Source organism: Sprattus sprattus, assembly GCF_963457725.1.
Source record: "Sprattus sprattus genome assembly, chromosome: 9".
Taxonomy (NCBI): domain Eukaryota; kingdom Metazoa; phylum Chordata; class Actinopteri; order Clupeiformes; family Clupeidae; genus Sprattus; species Sprattus sprattus.
In genome coordinates, this window is record NC_137928.1 from 8259474 (window position 1) to 8281482 (window position 22009).

At 42.1% G+C, this 22009-nt stretch overlaps 2 protein-coding genes across 3 annotated transcripts in view; both read right to left on the reverse strand.

Moving 5' to 3' along the window:
• myo1cb (myosin Ic, paralog b) overlaps positions 1-8835 on the reverse strand; it is a 44205-nt gene extending 35370 nt beyond the window's left edge. The window contains exons 1-2 of one of the 2 annotated variants that reach the window (XM_080844676.1): positions 8758-8835; positions 8398-8580 (exon numbers count right to left, since the gene is read on the reverse strand). In XM_080844676.1, coding sequence (XP_080700802.1) covers positions 8398-8490 — 93 coding nt within the window. In that variant the 5' untranslated portion in view covers positions 8491-8580; positions 8758-8835. Of the gene's footprint in view, positions 1-4855; positions 5290-8397; positions 8581-8757 lie in introns of those variants that run through there. The other variant, XM_080844678.1, reaches the window with a different exon arrangement.
• Positions 8836-13945: 5110 nt separating this feature from the next.
• On the reverse strand, positions 13946-21121 carry LOC308370119 (14-3-3 protein epsilon). The gene is made up of 6 exons (XM_080844701.1): positions 20934-21121; positions 19091-19290; positions 18820-18926; positions 18514-18720; positions 18210-18346; positions 13946-15079 (listed from the first exon to the last, which is right to left on the reverse strand). Exons 1-6 carry the CDS (start codon positions 20995-20997, stop codon positions 15027-15029), a joined length of 768 nt encoding a protein of 255 aa, XP_080700827.1. The 5' UTR covers positions 20998-21121; the 3' UTR covers positions 13946-15026.
• Positions 21122-22009: the final 888 nt, after the last annotated feature.

Consider the following 22009-nt stretch of genomic DNA (forward strand, 5'->3'; position numbering starts at 1 on the left):
GTATTGCATTCTTGAAGTAGAGATTCCAGAGTGTTGCTCATCCAGGCCTGAGTTTACGATGGAGTGCAGGCAGGGCCCCAATCTGTTGGCTGAGATTAATGGTGTTGGTGTGGGAGTGCATGCATAAGGGTGAAGACGAATGCCAAAACCCCAAGTTTATGCATACCCCGCTAATCTCAAGCGTGATATCAGGGTTGCTATAGCTCTGGGTGTTGGCATTCCATTACCTGCTCTCACGTCTTGTGAAGTCGATGTGAATGAGGTTTTTCAGATCGGAATGCAAGCTATAACTTGTGTGTTTTGGTCTTTGCTATAGCAATAAAACCAACAATTCCCTACTCACACTGGGAATAAAAACTGTGTTTCACATTCTGAGGAGTATTTTTTGGAAGATGTAATTAATTTAGAGGATTAATGAATGCAATCATTTGAGACAATGTGTGCTTGATTCCAGTCAAACGGCCCACTCAGACTTTACACAGAACACGTCTTTCACAAAAGATTGACAGCACACAGTGGTCACAAGATCCATGTCTGGGTTCTGTATTCAATTCATTCTATGACTTAACCTCAAACCGTTATGTAATAACATGAGAGCTAACAGGTCTGCACTTAACCTGTAGCTCACAGAGATCACAGACTACAAGCTTTCCTTTACATCTGCCGGCTGCTGTAACCATCCCAGAGAGCAGTGGAATTCTTCCCCTTTTGCAGAGGAATACCTGGGTTCTTTCCCGCTCTCTTGACTGTCCTGTTTTCCAGTCAGTAATCAGTTAATGGTCTGTTGCACAACTCTGATGTCTGAATCTCCCTCACGCCATGCGGCTCAGTTCTGAAGTGTCTCTCATGCCCAATCCCCTTCCTCTCAGTGCACAAGCCACTACCACCGCCACCACCACCTGCATACACATTCTCTCCGTCCCACCATCCAGCTATAGTCCAGGCAAAATAGACCATTTTGGAGCCAAAAATAGAATTAATTGTAAAAGATTTTTTTTTTTAGCATAGATCATTTCTATGAGGTGTCCAGAACAACATACTAAAAGTCCTAAGACATCTATGTTGAAAATATTTTACAATTAGTCTGTCGTAAAACGCTATTTTGCCTGGACTACTAGGGCAGACCGCACTTTCACTCCCCGGTCATATAACACCCCACCCCACACACACACACACACACACACACACACACACACACACACACACACACACACACACACACCTCCCCTCCCTCTCATCTAATTTCTGTAAAGTAAGAGCGAGGCCACACCTGGCAGGGATTGCTGTGCTTATCGCAACCACAGAGCCCGCCTGGTTAAAGGTTAACATCCACAAGGTCTATGGAGGGTGCAGAGACGGTGCTTTCTCTGCTGCCCCTAATAAAGATAGGGTTGGAAGGGGGGAAAAAGACAAAGTGGGGAGAGCCTGTGAACTTTGCCATGCAGGCGCCTTCAATAGTCAACAGTCAGGGTCGTTGGTGTCATGGTATGTGAATAATCAGAAACAGCAGGGAGGAGAAATCATGACCACACAACCTTAGGGGTCTCAGCACGGCAGGGTGATTTACACGTAGGGAGAGAGTGAGGGTGAGAGCAAGGTTTAGGTTGATATCAGCATATGGTGCATTCTGTGATAAGAGCTAAAGATACAAGCGAAAAGGAACAAGTTCATGTCTAATGGGCACATGGGTATGGCATACCACAGGGAAAGAGGTCGAGTTTCTCTCCAAACACCTACCTTCTCCATCCCAGCGGTGCGGGTATAGGCTGGAACACAATGGGCCAAGGTTAATTTAAAAAAGCAAAGGACAGCAACATACCATAGAGCAATCTACACTGTGGCCCATCACACAGGGGTCTCTGTCTCATATTCTATTGACTCTTCACTGCGGTTAGCAACTGTCTTCTACTGCCCTATCCTTAATGCTCATAGCACTGACATATGAGTCCGTGGGACTCTATGGGGTATGCAAATAGAACATGAGCTTTTATTGATGGATTAAAATTCCCCTCCTGTAGAGGCCCGAATAGGGATTATAAGGAAGAAATATTATGGGAGGCTGAAGGGAATGACGTGCCTTGTCAGTTTCCAATTTGACAAACAAGTTGGCTAGATACTCCACAATTGTGAGCAAAGCATGACTAGCAAGGATAACAGAAGTGTCTCACACCCTTGGGTTAGTTGATATTGAGTTTGTCCAGTGAGTGTGAGTGTATATGTGTGTGTGTGTGTGTGTGTGTGTGTGTGTCTGACAAAGAGTGATCAGCGTAACAAAATTCACTAGCATAATACACAGTAGGGTTTCATCACGTAAACGTGAGTTAGAAACATGGACAGGCACGGCCCATGGGGCACGACACTAATATACACAACACATATGAGACACAACACAGCTGTGCTGACGGTTCAGTTTTGCTGAGACTTTCTGAATCACCAGGACTATTTAAACACCGTAGCAGAGGCGCACGTATGCACGCACACGCACGGCCATGGAACTGTTTTCTTATTCCTCCCCTGATACGTAGCAGGACCGCGACCAAGGGTGGGGCCCTTTCTTCGATGGGAAACTCTTAGTGGAAAAGCCACAGCTAAATGGAGTCAAACTGCCGATCCTCCAGTAAGCCTGTGACTAACCACACGGCACAAGGACAAATGTTCCTCCCCAGACACATGGGTACGCATCATATCCACCGTGTCATCCACTGCTGCCCGTATCTCCCGCATGCACAGCATTTGTGTAAACAGCCAGCCTTGCCTGTAGTTTAGAGTATACACTATGCATGTCCAAAGCCCATACTCCATCTATGCAACACACTGTGATGCAATCCTCTTTCGGCAAAGTTATTTCAAGATTACATTTTCATTAAGTAAAACATTGCCTGCCACTACCATTACCATTATGTTATTGGGTAGTTGGCTGTTTTTAGTGAGTACAGATTAGGTGACTCCAGAGAGGTTCATTACACTGTAAACAGCAGGGAGGGAAACCCCTGTTGGCAAAGTGGTGAGTAGGTCCTGGCAGTTTCCCGTTCGGGGAGAGACAGCAGCCAGGTGTGTCCTGTCTGAAATCTCTTGTGACCGCCAAAAAGCTTTGACAGCTGATTTGACAGACCAACAGAGAAGTTAAGGCTTACAGAGTCACCAATGCCCTCAACCATAAGAGAGTGAGTCAATTTCTACATGAGGTAACTGAAAGATTTTTTCTTAAAAGAAAATTCTATGACTGAAACATGATTCAAACACTGTAAAAACCAAACCAACAGTTTGCAAGGTTCCACTGACCTTTTAAGATGTCCAGCAGTCTGAGACGAACTTGAAGCTGACTGTGCAAAGAGAGCTAGGAAGATTCCTAACACTCTAGAACGCAGCTGGGGAAAAGCTCAACCCAACCTCTCCTTTTTTTCCAGCTTCCGACCAAAACCAGAATATGACTGGAACTGTATAATGTCAGGCTCCTAAACAGCATCGTACTGCCATTATGTAGAAGTAATGCTGCACAGTCTATAAACTCCAAAGCATCCATCAGCACTGTTATGGAAAAGTCTATTGACAAACTCATCCATTTGGCTCCAACTCAATTAGTGGACAACAGCAACAGCAACATTATTTTATTGAGCTGACATTGATTGCGGATCAAAATTAACTGTTGACAGCATGAGGCTACAAACAAGACCAACACATCCTTGAACTAACGAGAACATCAACAACATTGAAACAAGAGTAATGTGGAAAAACTGGGTGGGAGATGCGGACACGACCTCAAACCACCCTTGATATGTCACTGCCACAGCGGATGGCCAAAAGCAGATGACACAGCCTTCCGTGATGGATTTGTTTTTTAACATTTTCTTTCCCTTCTACTTTTGGGCTCATCTCTAACCATCAGTAAAACATCTACTGTGCTACACATATGTGATCTGCTCACAGCATATGGCACAAGAATGACTACTATGTGTGAGGAGAGGGGTCCCCAGTCCTCTCAAGAATAGCAGACAGGCCTTCACATGGATACAGAGATATAGATACATAAAGATATGTTTTCGATAAGGTTAAGGTTAAGGTAAGGTTAAAGACAAACTGAAATATAACCCTAACACCACCCGAGAGGAGCAGATGCATTTACTGGGTTGAGAAGACCCATCGGGTCATTGAGTGGCCATGAGGCCATAACTTAGAGCAATTTGCTGAAAATAGAAGTCCAAGTGGTTTGCAGAATGAGAATGATGCCAGCAAGTTCAGATTAGTAGGCTACTTGCCGGGGTTGGAAAAACTCCGCTAACAGACACGCACACATGCACGCTAGTTTTTGGCCAATATTGAAGGGGTCTGTATTGTTACGTTATGTTATAGGTTTTTTTAACATATGCGTACACCCATTGCAATAAGTTGGATAAACTCCTAAGGTCACCGAAGACATAAAAGACTGAGTCATGGCCACTGAACTTTAGGTAGTACAGTAGCATTGTAGTAGGTGTGGTAGTCCAACTCAACGCGTGCTATGCAACTAAACAAAGTATGCTCAAATAAGTCAGTAAATTTAGTGTTTTCACACGCAGGTCACAAAGGTGGCATTACAGTATGTAAATTAATTGGAACTCTCGTTTGAAAGGCATTACTCATCAACTCGTCATTCAAAGTATGGCGATGTAGTGTTCGCACTAGCCATATAATATGACTCATGCACAATCATTGTGAAATAACTTCCACAGACAGTCATCTCACACCATCTTTGAAAATAGTGGATGCAAAGCTGTAACTTTTACAACGCTTTGAAGAGAATAGCAAATCTTGAAGCGTTGTCAGAGCATGTCGTGGGAGAATGAAAGACATTCACAAACGTTTTCATGAGACCTACCTTATAAAGTTCTGTCTTAAGCACGACAATGTGCTTCTCCCAAATGACAAATGATCTTCACCGGTAAACGGTTAATAACATTCATAAGGCGAATTCCCTGAAGTACGCGAAGCTGTAATATTAATCCTGTCGTTCTGTCCTTCAGACGGTCCTCTGTGACTTGTGGATAGTCCAGCACTGCGTCCTTTACTTATCCTACACCCCTTTCTATATGGCATTTACTCTACAAAAAATGACAGCTCAGGTTAATAAATCACACTTTAATTTTTACAGAGCAGTCCTAGCTGAGTAGGGTTTCCTCGTTATTTATTAAAAAAAGCTCAAAATCACTTGCACAAACCGAAAAATAATACTTGTGCCTGTATAACAGGTTGTTTAACTTACAACGTTGCTACTTATAAAGTCCCTATTCTATTCTATTAAAGCAGTCTCAGTGTTAGTCGTGGAACAAATGCTCACATTCTCTCCCCTCCCTCCCTTCAAACATTGCCTATGACAAACCTAATACCAGGAAGTTCTTTAAACCAATCCCACTGCTGTGATGATATCAAGACGCGTAGACAATTCAAAATCATTCGTTGAAGAACACGATATGTTGGTTCTTTTATTATTTTTTTCGTAACATTTGTCTGTTGTGGGCTAATATCGTTTGTTGCCAAGTCGTTTCTTTCAGGAAAGCCTACTCAGATTTTTTTTTTAATTATCTTAATATCCCATTAGTGTCGGGTCTGCGTTGCTGTTAATACCGATCCAAATATTTATAAAAACATCTGATCTATAATCTTATCTGTAGGTGTGGCAATTGTTGTTAAATAGGCTGTTAACAACCAATTGGACGACCTTATATAACTTGTGTTCACTATTTATCTATCTCTTATCATTTTAAGCTGAGTCTAGCTATTGTGTAATATAAAGACATAAACATAAACTCTTAGGTGAATTTATCATTGAATTACAAATTTTTGTCTGGAAGGGTTGCATTGTATTACCCCCTGCTGACAGCCGCTGCTACTACAACTGTATGTTAATACATGGGGGAGTAGAGGTCCAGAAGAGGGATGATAGGAATCCATTGTTTCACAATTTAAACTGTTCAACGTCTAGTGTCCATGGAGTTTGTTAATAATCTGTTGCGGATATTTTGTGGCTGAACCTGAGACTAAGGCTGTTTCTGACCACTGTCCACTGGTTTGGACACACACACACACACACACACACACACACACACACACACACACACACACACACACACACACACACACACACACACACACACACACACACACACACTCACACACACACTCAGGGAGCAGTGCATTGAGGGTAATCAATAGCTTGGCTACAGTCTCTCTCTCATGAAGGTGACATCTGAGGTCTGCCTTTACACAGCGCACCACTGTAACAGAGCACCACGGCCACGGGGTGGACTGATCAATACTGTTCCGCCTCAGCTTTGTTCTTGTCAGCCTGTGCAAACCAAAGCCCTGCATTAAGTGTGTTTGCACAGCCGAGCTAAGCAGAGAGGAAAGGTTGCATCCTGTTGACACGGTAGTGTTGGACAGACGGGCTGGGCCTCAGGGTGTGTTCCCTCTTAACTTACTGTATGACCATGGCAATGTATGGCTTTTCTCCCACATTAAACAGCTGTGCATTAGTACAGTAGAGTCACAGAGCATAACCCTTCTTCTTCCTTGAGTCTCTTCCATATTTTTTTTTTTTTTTTTTTTTTTTTTACAATCAGGGCTAGCGCAACCCTCATGGCCTAGATGCAAGATATGGCAAAAAGGCTCCACATGGATGCTACCTTTCTGTTGCACTGTTTGTCAGTACTGTTGCCATGATGACCATCAGATGATGAAACAGTGGATGTGCTGACATGGGGGTTGCTAGCCTCAGAATCTACAGATGACTGTGCTTTAAGCAACAAAGTGGACACTCTCTTGTGTTCTCCATGTGTTGTTTATGTTATTTTAGTTTCTTTCTCAACTGATAGATAGTAGTGCTCAAATGGGGGCAGGGCCGATATGGTAGTGTCCAATTACAATTAAGGAGTTTTGATGAGAAAGCGCCCTTAACCAATGGAGCCACTGGGATAGGCACAAGAAACAGTTTATGTCATTATTAGATAGTTCCAGCCATGCTTCCTGTCCCTGCCTTAAAGCACTCAATGTGTTTATTTTGCGGAGAAAACACAGCGAGCCCCCTTTAAGACTGGTCCAAGGTGCGTCTGCATCCTTATGGCACCAGCCCTGGCGACCATCATTTTTCGAAATATCATGAAATATCTCTCTCTCTCTCTCTCTCTCTCTCTCTCTCTCTCTCTCTTTATATCTCTCTCTCTTTCTCTCTACACACACACACACACACACACACACACACACACACACACACACACACACACACACACACACACACACTCACACACACACTCAGGGTGATGTGACCTTAGAGGAATGTTAATGAAAATATTCCACTCCTGTATTTTTAGTGTTTCCTGTGCATTCCAGACACATTCCTTTCCAAACCATTACTATAAAAATGCACCCAACTAACTGTTACTCTGTATAATCTCTGCCTACGTATTATTTGTAAAAGTATACAGTAAAGACACTATTTGTACACTGCTTCTATTGGTACTTGATCCTGCCACTGTACAACATACAAAAGTCTACTCTGTATCCAGGATATCTCCATGGCAGATTGCTCCATGGAAACTCATAAACAACAAAACAATTAAGCAATTAAAACCCATACAACAGTTCTTTTTTGCAATTTGTGATCTGGCACTCGTGCTCGAATGACACTTTTCACACACTAGCTGTAAGATGTTAAACCTGGAGGAGGATCTTTAACACTCACAGAAGTGAAGGTAAGTTAAACAATATTTTGGACACTATGTATCTTTTGGACGTTCCTAAATTCAGCATTATTTTTTGCAATTTTGACTTGAAAGGCAGAAAGGCCACATCCTGCATTCCTTAGATTGTGTTATTATCACATTCTGAGACCCACCTCAATGGCATTTGTCTCCCACATACAAGGTATGAGGAAACAGTGGAGATGGTAACTCAGGGTTTAATGCACTGTACATAGACCAAACAATTATGTTGCTTGACTTCACAAAAGATCATATGTTGGCTTTTAATCTCTTCCGGCAATGTCACGTTGCAATTCACATGCTTTTTATACATACTGGCCACATCAAAGATCCACTGTGCACTCACAACCTGAGGCTAATCAGCCATGAAAAAGTCCAATGACAGTGGAATTGATTTCTATCCCTCTGTTGGGAGCCAAACACATGGGCAGGCCATCTGTACACCTCAGACCAAGGCACGTCAATTCGTTATATCTTGTTGCTGAATATAGCAATTTCTTGTTCCACAGAGAGCATAGAACTCATCTATAACTTTTTACAGGCTTCTATCATGTTATTGTCACCGCAACTAATGTAAATGTGGATGCTTTAAAAAAAAAAAAAAACACCACATCAATGCGTCTGTTCGATTCTAATTAAGGCATAGAATAGTAAGTGAACCGACCTTGCAACAGTTGTGGCAGCAGCTCTCCCCATTCTTCCCTGGAGACAGGATGATCTCCCCAGTCGGGATCAGCTGGATCTTTAGCTCCATCATTTTGCCTGGGTGTCGGCTTGTGTCCCTGTCCTTCCAGCCCTGCTGTCGGTCAGTTTGGGAAGAGCTCACGCGCGTGTGCCTCACTGGCTCCTATGTGGCAATGGAGTGGCAGAGAGTTGACCGGGGCGAGAGAGTAGAACAGAGGAGAATGAAACACTCATAAAAAGTGAGGATCACAGCTGCAGGCTGTCCTGTAAAAACGAGAGGGAGAGTGAGTGTAGGGAGTAACAAAATGTGAGAGGGAGAGGGAGAGGGAGGAGGTGTTACCTGTTGCTGAGCAGGCGGTGTTTGCGCGTTTCCTCTGTAGCTTGGGGATATGTAGAGTGGGGGAGAGGGTCAGGGTCTCTTCCCACTGCCAGCCTCCGCAGCATAATTGATGTTTCGCCTGGGCCAGGGCCCTGTCTGACTTGTGTGCGCGCTCCTCTGCCTCTCCCCGTCAGCGCTTCCTCCAAGACTCAGCATCCTGCCTTGCACATTCCCATGGTAAACACCGGAGGAACTGCGCTTCCCCTGGATGTGCAATAGGGAGGCACGCATACTCCTCGCCGCATGCTCCTTCACATCTTTAACAAAAACAGAAAAACAAATAGCCACCACTTCTCCCCACAGGGAGGCCTAAGTGTTTATATAGGCAGGGGGGGACTCATGCCACTCAGTCCGCCCACTAATTTGACTGACAAGTGTGAGAACAATCTTGTGTGCAACCCTTGCTGACCCCTTCAAATTTGACAGTGAACAGCCTGTGAACTCTGCCTCTGTCATTCCTTAGCATCTGCATCAGTCATTTCAGCAACAAAAACGGAGATAAAAAAACGAGAACTGCTGATTTTCTGTTTGTTTTGCATTGAGTCAGATATAGAAAGTATTTAAATGGAAATGGAGGGGCTGTGGTCAGTGCTGTAAAAAACCTGTGGTTTAGGGAGTGTTGCGACAGGCCAAGTGATTTGTGTTGTGACTTTCAGAGGCCTATTACTCTTTCACTGTTGCTAGTGGAGCCTTATTACATAATAGAGAAACTTTCAGTGGGAGCGCATCCTGAAGGTCACGGGACCTGGCCACTCAAGCCTTGCTCTCCACCATTGCTTGGGCTGCAATGTACTGCAGTGAAGTGAAAGTGACTCTATGGCAGAGGTGGTGTAGACACACACACTCTAAATTCCACCTCTGCATTTGACCCATCCAGGGTAGTGACACACACAGCACCCAGTGAACACACTCAGTGAAGTGAAGTTACACTAACCCGGAGCAGTGAGCTGCCCTTGGCGGCGCCCGGGGAGCAGTGATCGGGGTTAGGTGCCTTGCTCATGGGCACTTTGGCCGTGGATGTGGGCATGGGAGAGCAGTGCTCTACCACTTCCCCCTGCCCACAAGTGACTGACCCAGGTAGGATGTCTTATTTTCTTTAGCTCTTATATAACGGCACAATGTGTCCTTGCACACTGTATACTAGATGGCTAGAGTCTATGGCAAAAAGCGAGCACGTGAACAATAGCGTGTCTCCTGTGCGAGGTACTATCTGTGACAGTCAGGAATGGGTGTGCCTGGGGTGTGTGGACCTGGAAAAGAAGGAAGTGACAGAGACACACATCCTCTGACCTGTGACATGTGTTTAAGAATCTGCCATTTTCTGGGCATCAACAGGAAATGGTGGCCTTGGTGTCCAAGAACCCAAGTCCTCTGGCAGACTAGAAGCTTGACAATATGTAAGTAAAACATACATTAGGTGAAAAAATCGATTTGGTCATATGAGGTAAAAATGTATTCTCATTTTTAATTAAATAAAGGTAAAATTCAAATGCAAAACTGTGTCATATACTGTACCTATATTGGCCAAACCAATAAAAACATGTTTCTGGGTCAATGTCCAAGTTACCGCTGATAGGAGTAACAACTTAAATGACAGGAATAACTGATAAGCAACAAAAGCCAAGATTAAAACTGCCAGGGGTAACAAATCAAACAGAGACACCTTATCTACATGGGTGAATGACCAAGAGCAAACTTCCTTTTGGTCTTCCTTAGAATAGCCCAATGTGACTCAGACAAATACACACATACACATACAAACACACACATTCTTCAGACATGCCTCAGAACTCCTGCTGCCTTTTAGTCATCCTTGAGCTTTCTGTAGAAATACACACGGTAAGAAGGCAGAATACAAAAATGCAATCCCAAAACAAAACAGTTTCATTGGCCTGGTTGTTGACACAGCTCTGCCACAAAAGCAGTGTGTTCGAATGACAAATGCCTCCTGAGGCTGTGAAGGCTTCTGGAAGCTTCTGGACAGGGTGTGGGTACCACTTGTCCCACCGGCGTCTCAGAGGCAGTGCTGCACTTACATCCTGTTTGTGAGAGCGCTCAGCTGGTGGGAGAGCCTTCAGCGGAGCGGGTGGATGGGCAGTGCAGAGTTGGCTGGAAGCGAAAGGCTAAAGCAGAGACCGTAAAAACCCCTTACGCACACTCCGAGTCTGGCTCCTGAGACGGGGCTGAGCCTTGGGCGGCTCTGCCAGTGACAGCAAACGAGCTGTATCTTCTATTTTTAACAGCTGAAAAGGAAGTTAGTAACATTTTTCTGCCATTCAATTTCCTCCATCTGATACCATGTATAGGCAGCCCCCACAAGACCTGGAATTCCATAGTGGGTTCCACAGGGAGGAAGGGAGTTTTTTTTGTTCCTTGATGAGTATTTGTCAGGCCCAAGTGATTAATAAGTACCAAAGGAATGCTATGGAGGGAAACTGTCACTAAGGGTAAATTAAATAACTCTTAAAGAGACAAAAAAAATAATAATTAAAAAAAAATCGAATTATGTATTGGCTTTGTATCTGACTGAAGGTAATGCTCTGTCACACGAGTGAAGGACCCAGATTTATGAAGCTACATTGCCCTCTTCTGGTAATGAGAACAAAGGCCACGATGGGGTAACAGTCCTCAAGGCTTTAAGCTGTTAGCTTGATCGTTTGTCTTTTATTTCATACTAAAAAAACTTAAATCAAAATGGACAGCAGGGCTGTTTGATAAAATTACAACTTTTGTATTTGCACGCAGGAGTGAAAAAAAAGACAAACGCGAAGTGAACCAAGACATACCACTGCATGTGCATTATCAGGATGCCCAGGAAAATCAAAAAACAGAGAGCGAAAAGGTAAACAAGTTCCCATATTTGGACATGTGTTAGATATTCCTCAATTTTCAATTACACATTCACATGTTTGTATTGTACAGCCTATAGTATCAGCAGTAAAGATACGCATTAGACAACATTAGTATAACAAGATACCAAAATGCAGTGTTAGTGGATACATGGGCATGACATAAAACAACTATTACATATAAGACGAAACAAACAACCATCAGTGGAGTCCCCCTCTCACATGGCAGGCACCAGACTGATAGACAAGGCAAAGCGAAAAAGACGACACTGAAGAAAAAGAAGAGGAGGAAGGAAGGAAGGATTGACAGGGAGGAAGACAAACAAGTGAAGCCTCCGACCACAAGCCCTCTGGTGTACGACCCCGAGGTCAGATCTCACTTACGTTTGCTTTCTCTTGTTTCTATTCTGAGCCATTCATCTGGCTTGGTTATGGAAAGATTGTGTGAGTATTTTTAAACCAGCAGTTGAACTATTCTCTGGGACAAAATAGACCAAAAGATAAAAAATCCTTCAAGGACTGGCTCCAGTAAACATCCTCATTGTTCAACCATGAATAATGATTCATAGCTATCTGTATTAGATATGTCTTCAAATGTGTTAATGTTTGCTTATAATACTTACCGTCTACAATCCCTTCCTATATATGTGTATCGCAAGCAAATATTCATTTTACATGTATGCATTTAGCAAACAATTTTATATAAAGCAATTGAATGCAGGTGAGGTGTGCAATCAGTATACCTACTGTTCTGCCTGGGAATCAAACCTATGGCCTTGGTGCTGATTGAGCGTTTGTCTTCATTCACATAGTGTTCATACCACAGGCTTTTCTGTGTATAGGTTGAGTTGCAGGAACTACTCCTTCGCCACCCCACTGGACCACCAGAAGGAGAAGAGTCCCTGGAAGACCTCCGTTCTCAGCTTTTTGAGACACAAAAAGCGGTAGGAACTCTTTAGCACCACCCTGTACATAAACAGGCCACTCAAATCACACAAAGCATGAACACAAAAACAGTCCTTTTTTATATTGTAGTGTGCCAAGCACCAATCAATCAAGACAAGAACCTGCCTATCCAAGAAGATTTGTCGCTTTGAGCTTCCAATGGATTTGCGAGAGTTGGAGAGTATGCCACATATGAGATAAATGTGTATCACATTTTTTATTAACTATTTGTATTAAGCGTTTATTTGCCTCTAAAGATTTGTGTTGTTTTACTGAACTTTATGTCACTGCTGGTCACAGCTTTCTCCACACAGACTTACCTCAAGAAATACTGCCGTGTGTGGCAACGTAGGAGAAATGTCTATCTGAAAGTCTTCACAAAGTTTGATAAGAGAAAGAAAATGCACCTCTCTTTTAAGGTAATTACCTTGAAAGAGGACCAGTTGAACCTTATTTAAGTGAATGAAAAACTCAGATATTGCACTGTGTCAAACTGTAATTCATTGTAATGGTGACAGTACTTGTATACAGTTTTGTTAGCATCCTTTTTTTGTAGCAGAGGGGGAATCGAACATTTGTAACAGTTTATTAAATATGCCACAATTTATTATTTCACACCTACTTGGGGCTCTTCTTGCTAGGTCATGCACCATGCCCTAAATGACTTATACCTGGGCAACATAAGCTCAAAACAGTTCCAGTGGCTGATGGATTTATGTGATGTACACAGTCAAACAGAAATCGACTGTGAACTCTTCTGCTCCATCTGTGCCCTCTCTGAGAGAGTGCTGTATGCTAACTTTGCGTAAGTAGTCCTGAGATAACCAATTCATACACAATTGAAAAATTATTCTGACCCACGATTACTCTCAACCATTAAGTTTTGTGAACACTTACTTGATTCTCACTGTGCTTCCTGTACATTTAAAGATGTCTTCTGAGACATTGACTACTACGATACTAGATCATAAGAAACATTACATATGAAACATACCTTGCCACCTTTATGGCTCACCTTATTATGTCTGTTCTATCTTGATCAGAATGGATGGCATGGAGGAGGTTGGTAACAGACAAAAAGAGCTGCTGGAGGAAGTGGATTTCTGCAGTTTGCCAGCAAAGTTGTGCGGATATGACATCTCCCCAGCACTGACCAGACTACTCCTGGAGCTGTGACTTGGGATTCAAACCATTGCCTGCGCTTACCTGAGTTGGTTACATGCTGAACAATGAGCATATAACTAAAATGTAATTAATTCACTTTATCCTGGTCATGCGTTTCTGTTTTTTTTTAATCAGTTAAGGACGATCAGTATCAGGTATCATTAAGCATTTAAAAGATGACACGTTGAACATTTCATGTAAGGTTTTTCATTTTTATTTTAAGTTTAAATGTTAATTCCATGCTGTGTCTCAGTAAGAACAATACAGATTATATATCTGTGGCTCCAGTCAGATATCCAGTAGTACAAATGAGCTTCAAGTTAAACATGAAAAAAAAAAAAAAAAAAAAAGAGAGAATCAGCTATATAAATGAGGGGGCGGGGGACAGAAGAGAAAAAAAATGTGTATATCCTCATGCAGGTTTAAAATCAATCATCTTGGTGCTTACTCATTCCCAACAGCCAATAGGGCACCCACTTTTTTTTTTCTTTTTTTCTGAGACTTAAAAGCAACAAGGCCCCAATTCCTTTTTTGAGCTGACAGCAGCCATTATCTGAACTCAGCATGTCTGTGTGATACAGTATTTAGCACAACGAACAGTCCAGAACACGGCAAACACTACTACATAACTTCTACGGTATAAATGTTAAGCATTTGCTCCACATGGATATCAAGAATTTTGCCAACTTCCTCTGAGTGACTTTGTTTTACCACAGAAAGAGCACTTTGTTCAGACCTGCCCTTTTAAAGGTTTAATGATTCTTTTTAAAGTTGCATCTGATGTTTGCACTATCACAGACATATTACAGCTCCCACAACTAATGATAGTAGACATAAGTAATAAAAGTTAATTTTCTTTAATATTATATTAAGAAGAAAAAAATAAACAAAACAAAAAAATAAACATATCCAGCAACCGATAAAAATGTTGAGGAAAAGCAACAAAAAAAAACATAAAAAAATTGTACCAGAAATAAAGGGGGAAACGGGGACACCTAACTGACAATGTTTATTTTTTTCAGAGAGTGGTATTCTGTGTTGAATAATGGGTGAAATATAAAAAAAAACTAAATTATAAAAAACAAACAAAACTTGAAATGAAAAAAAGAAAAAGGGGGTGGGGGTTGTTGAATGGGGTAACAGTGAAGGCCCTGGAGGCATTGAGCTGTTGACGAGTACCACTCGAGGGTGGGCTCTGTGTCCCTTTTGTGACACTGAGGGGGAAAACTGGGGTAGGGTGGGTGGGTGGAGTCTAACATTGGCTGTGATTTCTCACTGATTTTCATCCTCCACATCTTGCAGTGCTTCTTTGTTCTGTTCCTCTCCTATTGACAGCAGAGGGGGGGGGGAAACAAAGTCCCAGTTAGGCAGGCACAAGAAAGCGCAGCAAAACTGTGATCAGTACAATTATACTGTTCGTAGTAAACAGAGTCATTATAAAAATGTTTCCCATTAGACGTTCCCATGCTCACGTAATAGAACGCTGACAATCTTCAAGTGATAAAGATTTGTGCGTCTGAGCTTTCCATGTTGCACCCTTGCAATCAGAGCTTGCTTAGACAACACACACACACAGTTTCACCTTATTCCCGTGTAACCCAATGGGTATCAACTTCAAGAGCAGTAAAGACAGATTAACGCTCTTAACGTAATCATCCCACGATATTCATTAGAGACTAAGAGGCCAACTATGACCTGGTCCCTGTTCAACATCACATCTGACAATGCTCATATGTAAACGAGGATTTTTGGTCACATGCACTTGGCAAATCTAACCTAAAGTAGAGATGCAACGATCCACTTGTTTTTTTTTTTTAAAGTTCTGCTGATACCAATACCAGGGGTTGGTTTTCTTTAATATTATCATTACTAATGAGTATGATAGACTGTGCATAATCTTCTACCAGCTCAAGTTTAAATCAATGATATATCTACTGTTTGCTAGCTAGCAGACTGTCTTCATCTTCTCGATTCCCCAGTTTGCATGCCCACAAGAAAAAGCTCTAATTCCTGCTCAAAACAGTAGCCTTCAGGCTACAGTAAACGCCAATAGACCTCAGTAGAGCTCTTCAGGCATCAACATTCTTTTAAGTTTGTTACAATGAGGTTGTAAGTGAACATTTATATAATCACGTTGTTACAAATTAAAATTATCATAATGCCAAAGTAACCGTATCGGATGTGGATCATGAATTCCAACCAATACCTGATCGGTTTGCTAATGTCAGTATTGGCGTGGATAACATTCCATGGATCGGATCAGTGCATTGCTAACTTAAAGCATCACCGCATACAGTTCATCTGCCATTATTTCCCAAGGTCCCAAAAAAGCAACTTATCCATGCATAATCCCATCTGCTTTCAAAGAAAATCAGGAGAGGATATGGTTTCTCAAGACATGACAAATTATTGCCTAATAGTGCCATCAAATAACAGAGTTGACACTAAACACAGCTTGTGATCACGTCATTATGTTTTGACATGCAGAATACAACCTGCCAAATTGATTATTAAAAATCTGAATAATGTTCCGAAGATGTGGAAATTCACCCAAGCCAGTCGATAAAACTGCAGTTATTATTGATCCAAAATATAACTGGCCTACTAACAAGCTATAAGTCAAAGGATTGGTGGTTGTGATTTGTAAGTGAAAAGCAGAATATTTCACAGGGGAGTGTATAGCACATACTCGTACAAATACAGGACATACACCTAGCAAGTAATTGCTTCATGACTGAGTCAGCACAAGCACCTGAGCAAACAGGGAACACTCTACCTGGGGCAGGTACAAGTACTGGGGTACAGAGTGCAGCACAAACCACAGGGTCAGTGGGTGTGTGCAGTAGGTTAGTATGAAGAGTGAAAGCCAGGCAACTGGAGATAACTTACAGTTAATAGTTTTATAGGGAACGAGCATTTTAATTCCCCTTAGGAATCTACGTGGTGGAGATGAAGAGAGAAGAGGTGAGTCCTAATGTCATAGTGAGTCCTGAGTCTAATGTCATAGTGAGTCCTGAGTCTAATGTCATAGTGAGTCCTGAGTCCTAATGTCATAGTGAGTCCTGAGTCCTAATGTCATAGTGAGTCCTGAGTCTAATGTCATAGTGAGTCCTGAGTCTTATGTCATAGTGAGTCCTGAGTCTAATGTCATAGTGAGTCCTGAGTCCTAATGCCATAGTGAGTCCCGAGTCCTAATGCCATAGTGAGTCCTGAGTCCTAATGCCATAGTGAGTCCTGAGTCCTAATGCCATAGCGAGTCCTGAGTCCTAATGCCCAAGTCAGGGTAAGCGTTTAGAAACATGGTGAGTCCTAATGTCATAAAAGGTCCTGAGTCCTAATGCCCAAGTCAGGGTAAGTGTTTAGAAACATGGTGAATCCTAATGTCATAGTGAGTCCTGAGTCCTAATGTCATAGTGAGTCCAGTGTTTTTCCTACAATGATATTAGGGTGGCGCCCCGCCCCCCCAACGGCCCCGCCCGTCCCCCCTGGAAGCTCAAGTGAATTGTGATATTTTTTTTTTTTTTTTTATATAAATATAGCACCAGATCACAAAATAAGTCATTTAAGGTTACCTTTACCATAAAACATGTAAAATTATACTTATTTTTTAAGTAAAACTGCTTATCCTAACCCCTAATCCTGAAGTATAATTGATGCATACTGTTACTGTAAGATGTTATATTGACTGCTGTCATTAAAAGAAACACATGAACATCATAATTAATTTCAGTGTGTGTGTCCGTGTCCGCCGCGCCCCTGCCGCTGCCCCCCCCCCCCCCCCCCCCCAAGCTGTAAACCTAGGGGAAACACTGGAGTCCTGAGTCCTAATGTCATAGTGAGTCCTGAGTCTAATGTCATAGTGAGTCCTGAGTCCTAATGCCATAGTGAGTCCTGAGTCTTAATGTCATAGTGAGTCCGGAGTCCTAATGTCATAGTGAGTCCTGAGTCCTAATGTCATAGTGAGTCCGGAGTCCTAATGTCATAGTGAGTCCTGAGTCCTAATGTCATTGTGAGTCCTGAGTCCTAATGTCATCGTGAGTCCTGAGTCCTAATGTCATCGCGAGTCCCGAGTCCTAATGTCATAGTGAGTCCTGAGTCTAATGCCATAGTGAGTCCTGAGTCCTAATGCCCAAGTCAGGGTAAGCGTTTAGAAACATGGAGGGCTTGGTCAGCCAAGAGGTGGGAGTGGAGGGAAACAGGAAGGATCCATATACAGGTGTTAAATCTACATCACTCCCACTGTGCCAAACTCTGCACGGATGGAGCACCACTGCTCAACAGCCACTCACAGTTTGATGCAAATATATCTAACTCCGTGTTTCTTTCTGACTTGTAGTGTTTATAAGACTCCGGAGATTGACAAAAAAAAAGAAAATACTGAACCAGAACCAAACACAGAGGGCTTCTAAGTTTTGTGGTGTCCGTGACTATGGGTTTAGCAGGTTTCACACTTACCATCTCCCTGCATGTCTGAAGTCCATAGTGTCAGGTTGTCACGTAACAACTGCATGATGAGTGTGGAATCCTTGTAGCTCTCTTCACTCAATGTGTCCAATTCTGCAATAGCATCATCAAATGCTGCTTTTGCCAACCTGAAAAAAGCAGACAATTAATGATTAACCATTCACAGCAAAGCTCAGCTACATCTAGTTTGTTTTCTTTTTCTGCAACATACAATCATAAAAAAAATACAAATCTGGAGCAAGAAAATATAACTTTCAAGACAGTAATGATCAGACAGTCCATGAGGATCACTCACCTGCATGCCCGGTCAGGAGAGTTCAGAATTTCATAGTAAAATACCGAGAAGTTAAGTGCAAGACCCAGACGAATTGGGTGGGTGGGTGGGAGTTCAGTCATAGCTATATCACTAGCAGCTTTGTAAGCTACTAAACTGTTTTCTGCTGCCTCCTTCCTGTCATTTCCTGTAGCAAACTCTGCCAGATACCGGTGGTAGTCACCTTTCCTGGAAAGACAGAACGAGCAGAAAGGCGTTATTCTCCATTTCAGGACACAGTGAGTGGCAGAGAATAATACATTTCTGAAAATGAAAGTGAAGACCTACATTTTGTAGTAGAAGACCTTTGACTCCCCTGAACTTGATGCTGGAATGAGGTATTTCTCCAACACATCCAGGATATCATTACAGATTGATTTGAGCTCATTTTCAACCTTCCAACAAAAATATTACATGAACATGATTATAATGAAGAGGAAAAATACTGCATGTTTTTCAGTGTATTATGACCACAAGACATCACATTTACCCTGACAAGAGAATGTTTATTAGAATGTGGCTGTTTTCATCATGATTCACTCAGGCCCCTTTGTCTTACCTGTTGCCTGTACTCCCGGATCATTTTCAATTTGACTTCACCGCCTTTACTCTCCTCCTTCTGCTCAATACTGCTGATTATCCTCCAGGACGCTCTCCTCGCCCCAATAACATTCTTGTAGGCCACTGATAGAAGATTTCTCTCCTCGACTGTTAGCTCCACCTCCATTCCAGCTACATTCTTCATTGACTCGACCATTTCTAAAAGCAAAACAAAGCACACACTAAATACACACAGTACAATAAACGGCAGGTGGGTAGTCTGATAAAGTGTAAGAATGTCACATCAATTAACCTACATACCTATGGGAGTCAAGGGGTATTTCATGGGTATATTCATAGAAAGCCATTCCAATGCAAAGTAAATATACAAAATGCATACATTTACTGATTGTGTGTTACAGTTGCTTTACTTAAATTTGAGACATACATGCTGTCAACTCGATTGGCTAAGGGCCTGGCAACCAAATGCACACACCCTTATTAGCAGTTAGTTTCATGGCATGACCTGGAAATGATATGCAGCAACCCAATAAGCGCTAGGTTTAAGGTAAAAACAAAGGTATTTGTGATCTGATAATTGTGCACGCATTATGCATAGGAGCTTCACAGAATTCAAAAATAACGGTCAACTACATTGCATTATATCATTATCGAAAATTCCTAACGTTCCTAATTTAACGTCAGACAGCTTGTGTTAGCTGCTAACGTTAGCCATTTCTCAAGGCTAGCTAAAGGGATGGGTTTTACCAGTCGAGTTACTTCACAAGTTAGATAACATGTAATCTGAGGTGCTAATATAGGCCATAGTAGTTGGCCATGCCATTTACTTATTATCACAAACTATGGAACCCCGCGACGTGAACAGCAGTGACACATTTCACTGGCTAGCAAACCGTAGCTATAAATTACTCAAGTAACTTTAACAGATACGGTAACATACTTCATAATCAAAATTATTTTGAATGGCCAAGTATGTTTACACATACAGGAAATTAACTTGGTGTGTTTGGTGCATAGGACAACACAGAAGTGTGCACCAACACACCGAGGGACCCATACGGGGCGCCATCACCTGCACCTAATGTTAACGTAAAGTTAGTATCATTGTGTACTGCTGTCCACCTTAAGTTAACCTGTGACATTAAGTTACCAGTTATCCCAACATTAACCCTTACTAGGTCGAGGCAGCTAACTGGCTCGTCTAACGTGTATGCCCAACTCCGCTACTGGCACCTAGCTAGTTAACTTGTCGCGCAAGCAATAGCCTTTGCTGGCTAATGGTTTCAGAAACCACGAATGGATTTAGCTGTGATGGCCAAAAAGAAGGCGGACGCTCACAATGAACTTAACGCTAATGAATGCACAGTCGCTGGTGTTACAGAATATGGCTACCAATTAGTGTGGTTTGTCGTACAAGCCACAATTGTTATTAAACATTGATGACTTGTTCGTACGTGAAGAGTGAATTATCTAGATCCATAATGAGTGAATTCTTATGAGTTAGCTATGCTAACTAGCTAATATTCTCCGCCATTTTGTCTCTCTCTAGAATCTCCATCTTTAAACCTCAGTTGCTCATCACACACTTGACACTCCCCGCTAGAGGGGGGGGGGGGGGGGGGAGTGAGCAACAGTGAATGGAAGTAAAATCACACATCTAATCTATAAAATCTACTCGATTAATACAGGCAATGACATTCTCCATTAACATCAAACAAATAGCTTGTTGTCAAGCTAACTAGCATACAATGCTAGGTCTAAGTTCAGTGGCTAACATTAGCTGGCTGTTTTACCAACTAGCTAACGTTAGCTTGCTCGCTTGGTTGTGAGGTTTAACTTACCATCGTATCTTTCTGCCTGTTCGGCAAGTTTGGCCTGATAAACTAACTCCTCTCGATCACCCATGTTAGTATGTTCCTATAGTGGCGATATTAAGTAGAGAATATGAGAAGTAGATTGGCGATGTTTGACACTATTAGCCAGCAGGTCCTGCTAGAGCACCGATAGCAACTGGAGCGGTGTTCCCACTCCACCGGTAAAACGAGAATAAAGATGGCGTAGGATTTCCATCCGGGAATCTGTTCCATCACACCAAGACCACGCTTCATCATCCAGTTTAGAGATAAACTAAAAAAACTGGAATACAATTAAATATTTCTCATTGAAAGGGGATTGACACAGGTGAATGTCTGTCTTAAAAACCAAAGTCAGTGAAAGATGAGTCCTGAATTGTATGCAATATGTTGGCACATTTGTTTGTCTTTAAATGATAGATCACACCATCATTTTTTGGTAAGCCTACTTAAATTTCCTTCATTTATAGTTAGTCTAGTCTACTTTTAACTTCCACAGTTAAGTTTGTTTTAAGATTACTATAAACAACCCGAGGACACCGACACGTGAGTTAAACTATTTCCTCATTATAATTCTATGCAAAATGATCACCATTAATCCATTACCACACTAGCAGTAACACCTGCACCAAAAAAAAAAAAAACTTCTGCAGACCTTATTGTAGCACAAATGTCGCTTTGCTGCCATCTATTGCAGTGGAGTCAGGTCTAAATAGTCTCACTCATTCTTTGAACTCATTTCATGGGTCAGGAGCTGTTCCTGCGCCCTACTTAGAAGTTGTACCCGGCAAGTGCTCGTTTTAGGGACTGCAAACCCCAGGTTTTTACAATTGCCATCGAGACTTCTCCAGTTACCACAATATGATATTGTAGTTTGTGAAGGCATCGCTGATGTTCAAAGTGGGCTTAAATACACAGTAGCCTATAATTTTGTCTGAGTTATATACAGTCATATGAAAAAGTGTGGGCATCCCTGATCATTTCCATTATTTTAATAAATTGTTGGGCGTTTGGATCAGCAACTTCTTTGTCATATATTTAATACTTAATGGACACAGTAATAT

Bases quoted from the DNA above. Each gene is read 5' to 3' on its own strand.
- LOC308370119 (XM_080844701.1), bottom strand. From the start codon at position 20,997: ATGGGTGATCGAGAGGAGTTAGTTTATCAGGCCAAACTTGCCGAACAG. The intron at 19,291-20,933 runs GTAAGTTAAACC...TTTTGCTTTTAG, and splicing joins ACAGGCAGAAAGATACGATG to AAATGGTCGAGTCAATGAAG. The intron at 18,347-18,513 runs GTGAGTGATCCT...TGCTTTTTTCAG, and splicing joins TCTCCTGACCGGGCATGCAG to GTTGGCAAAAGCAGCATTTG.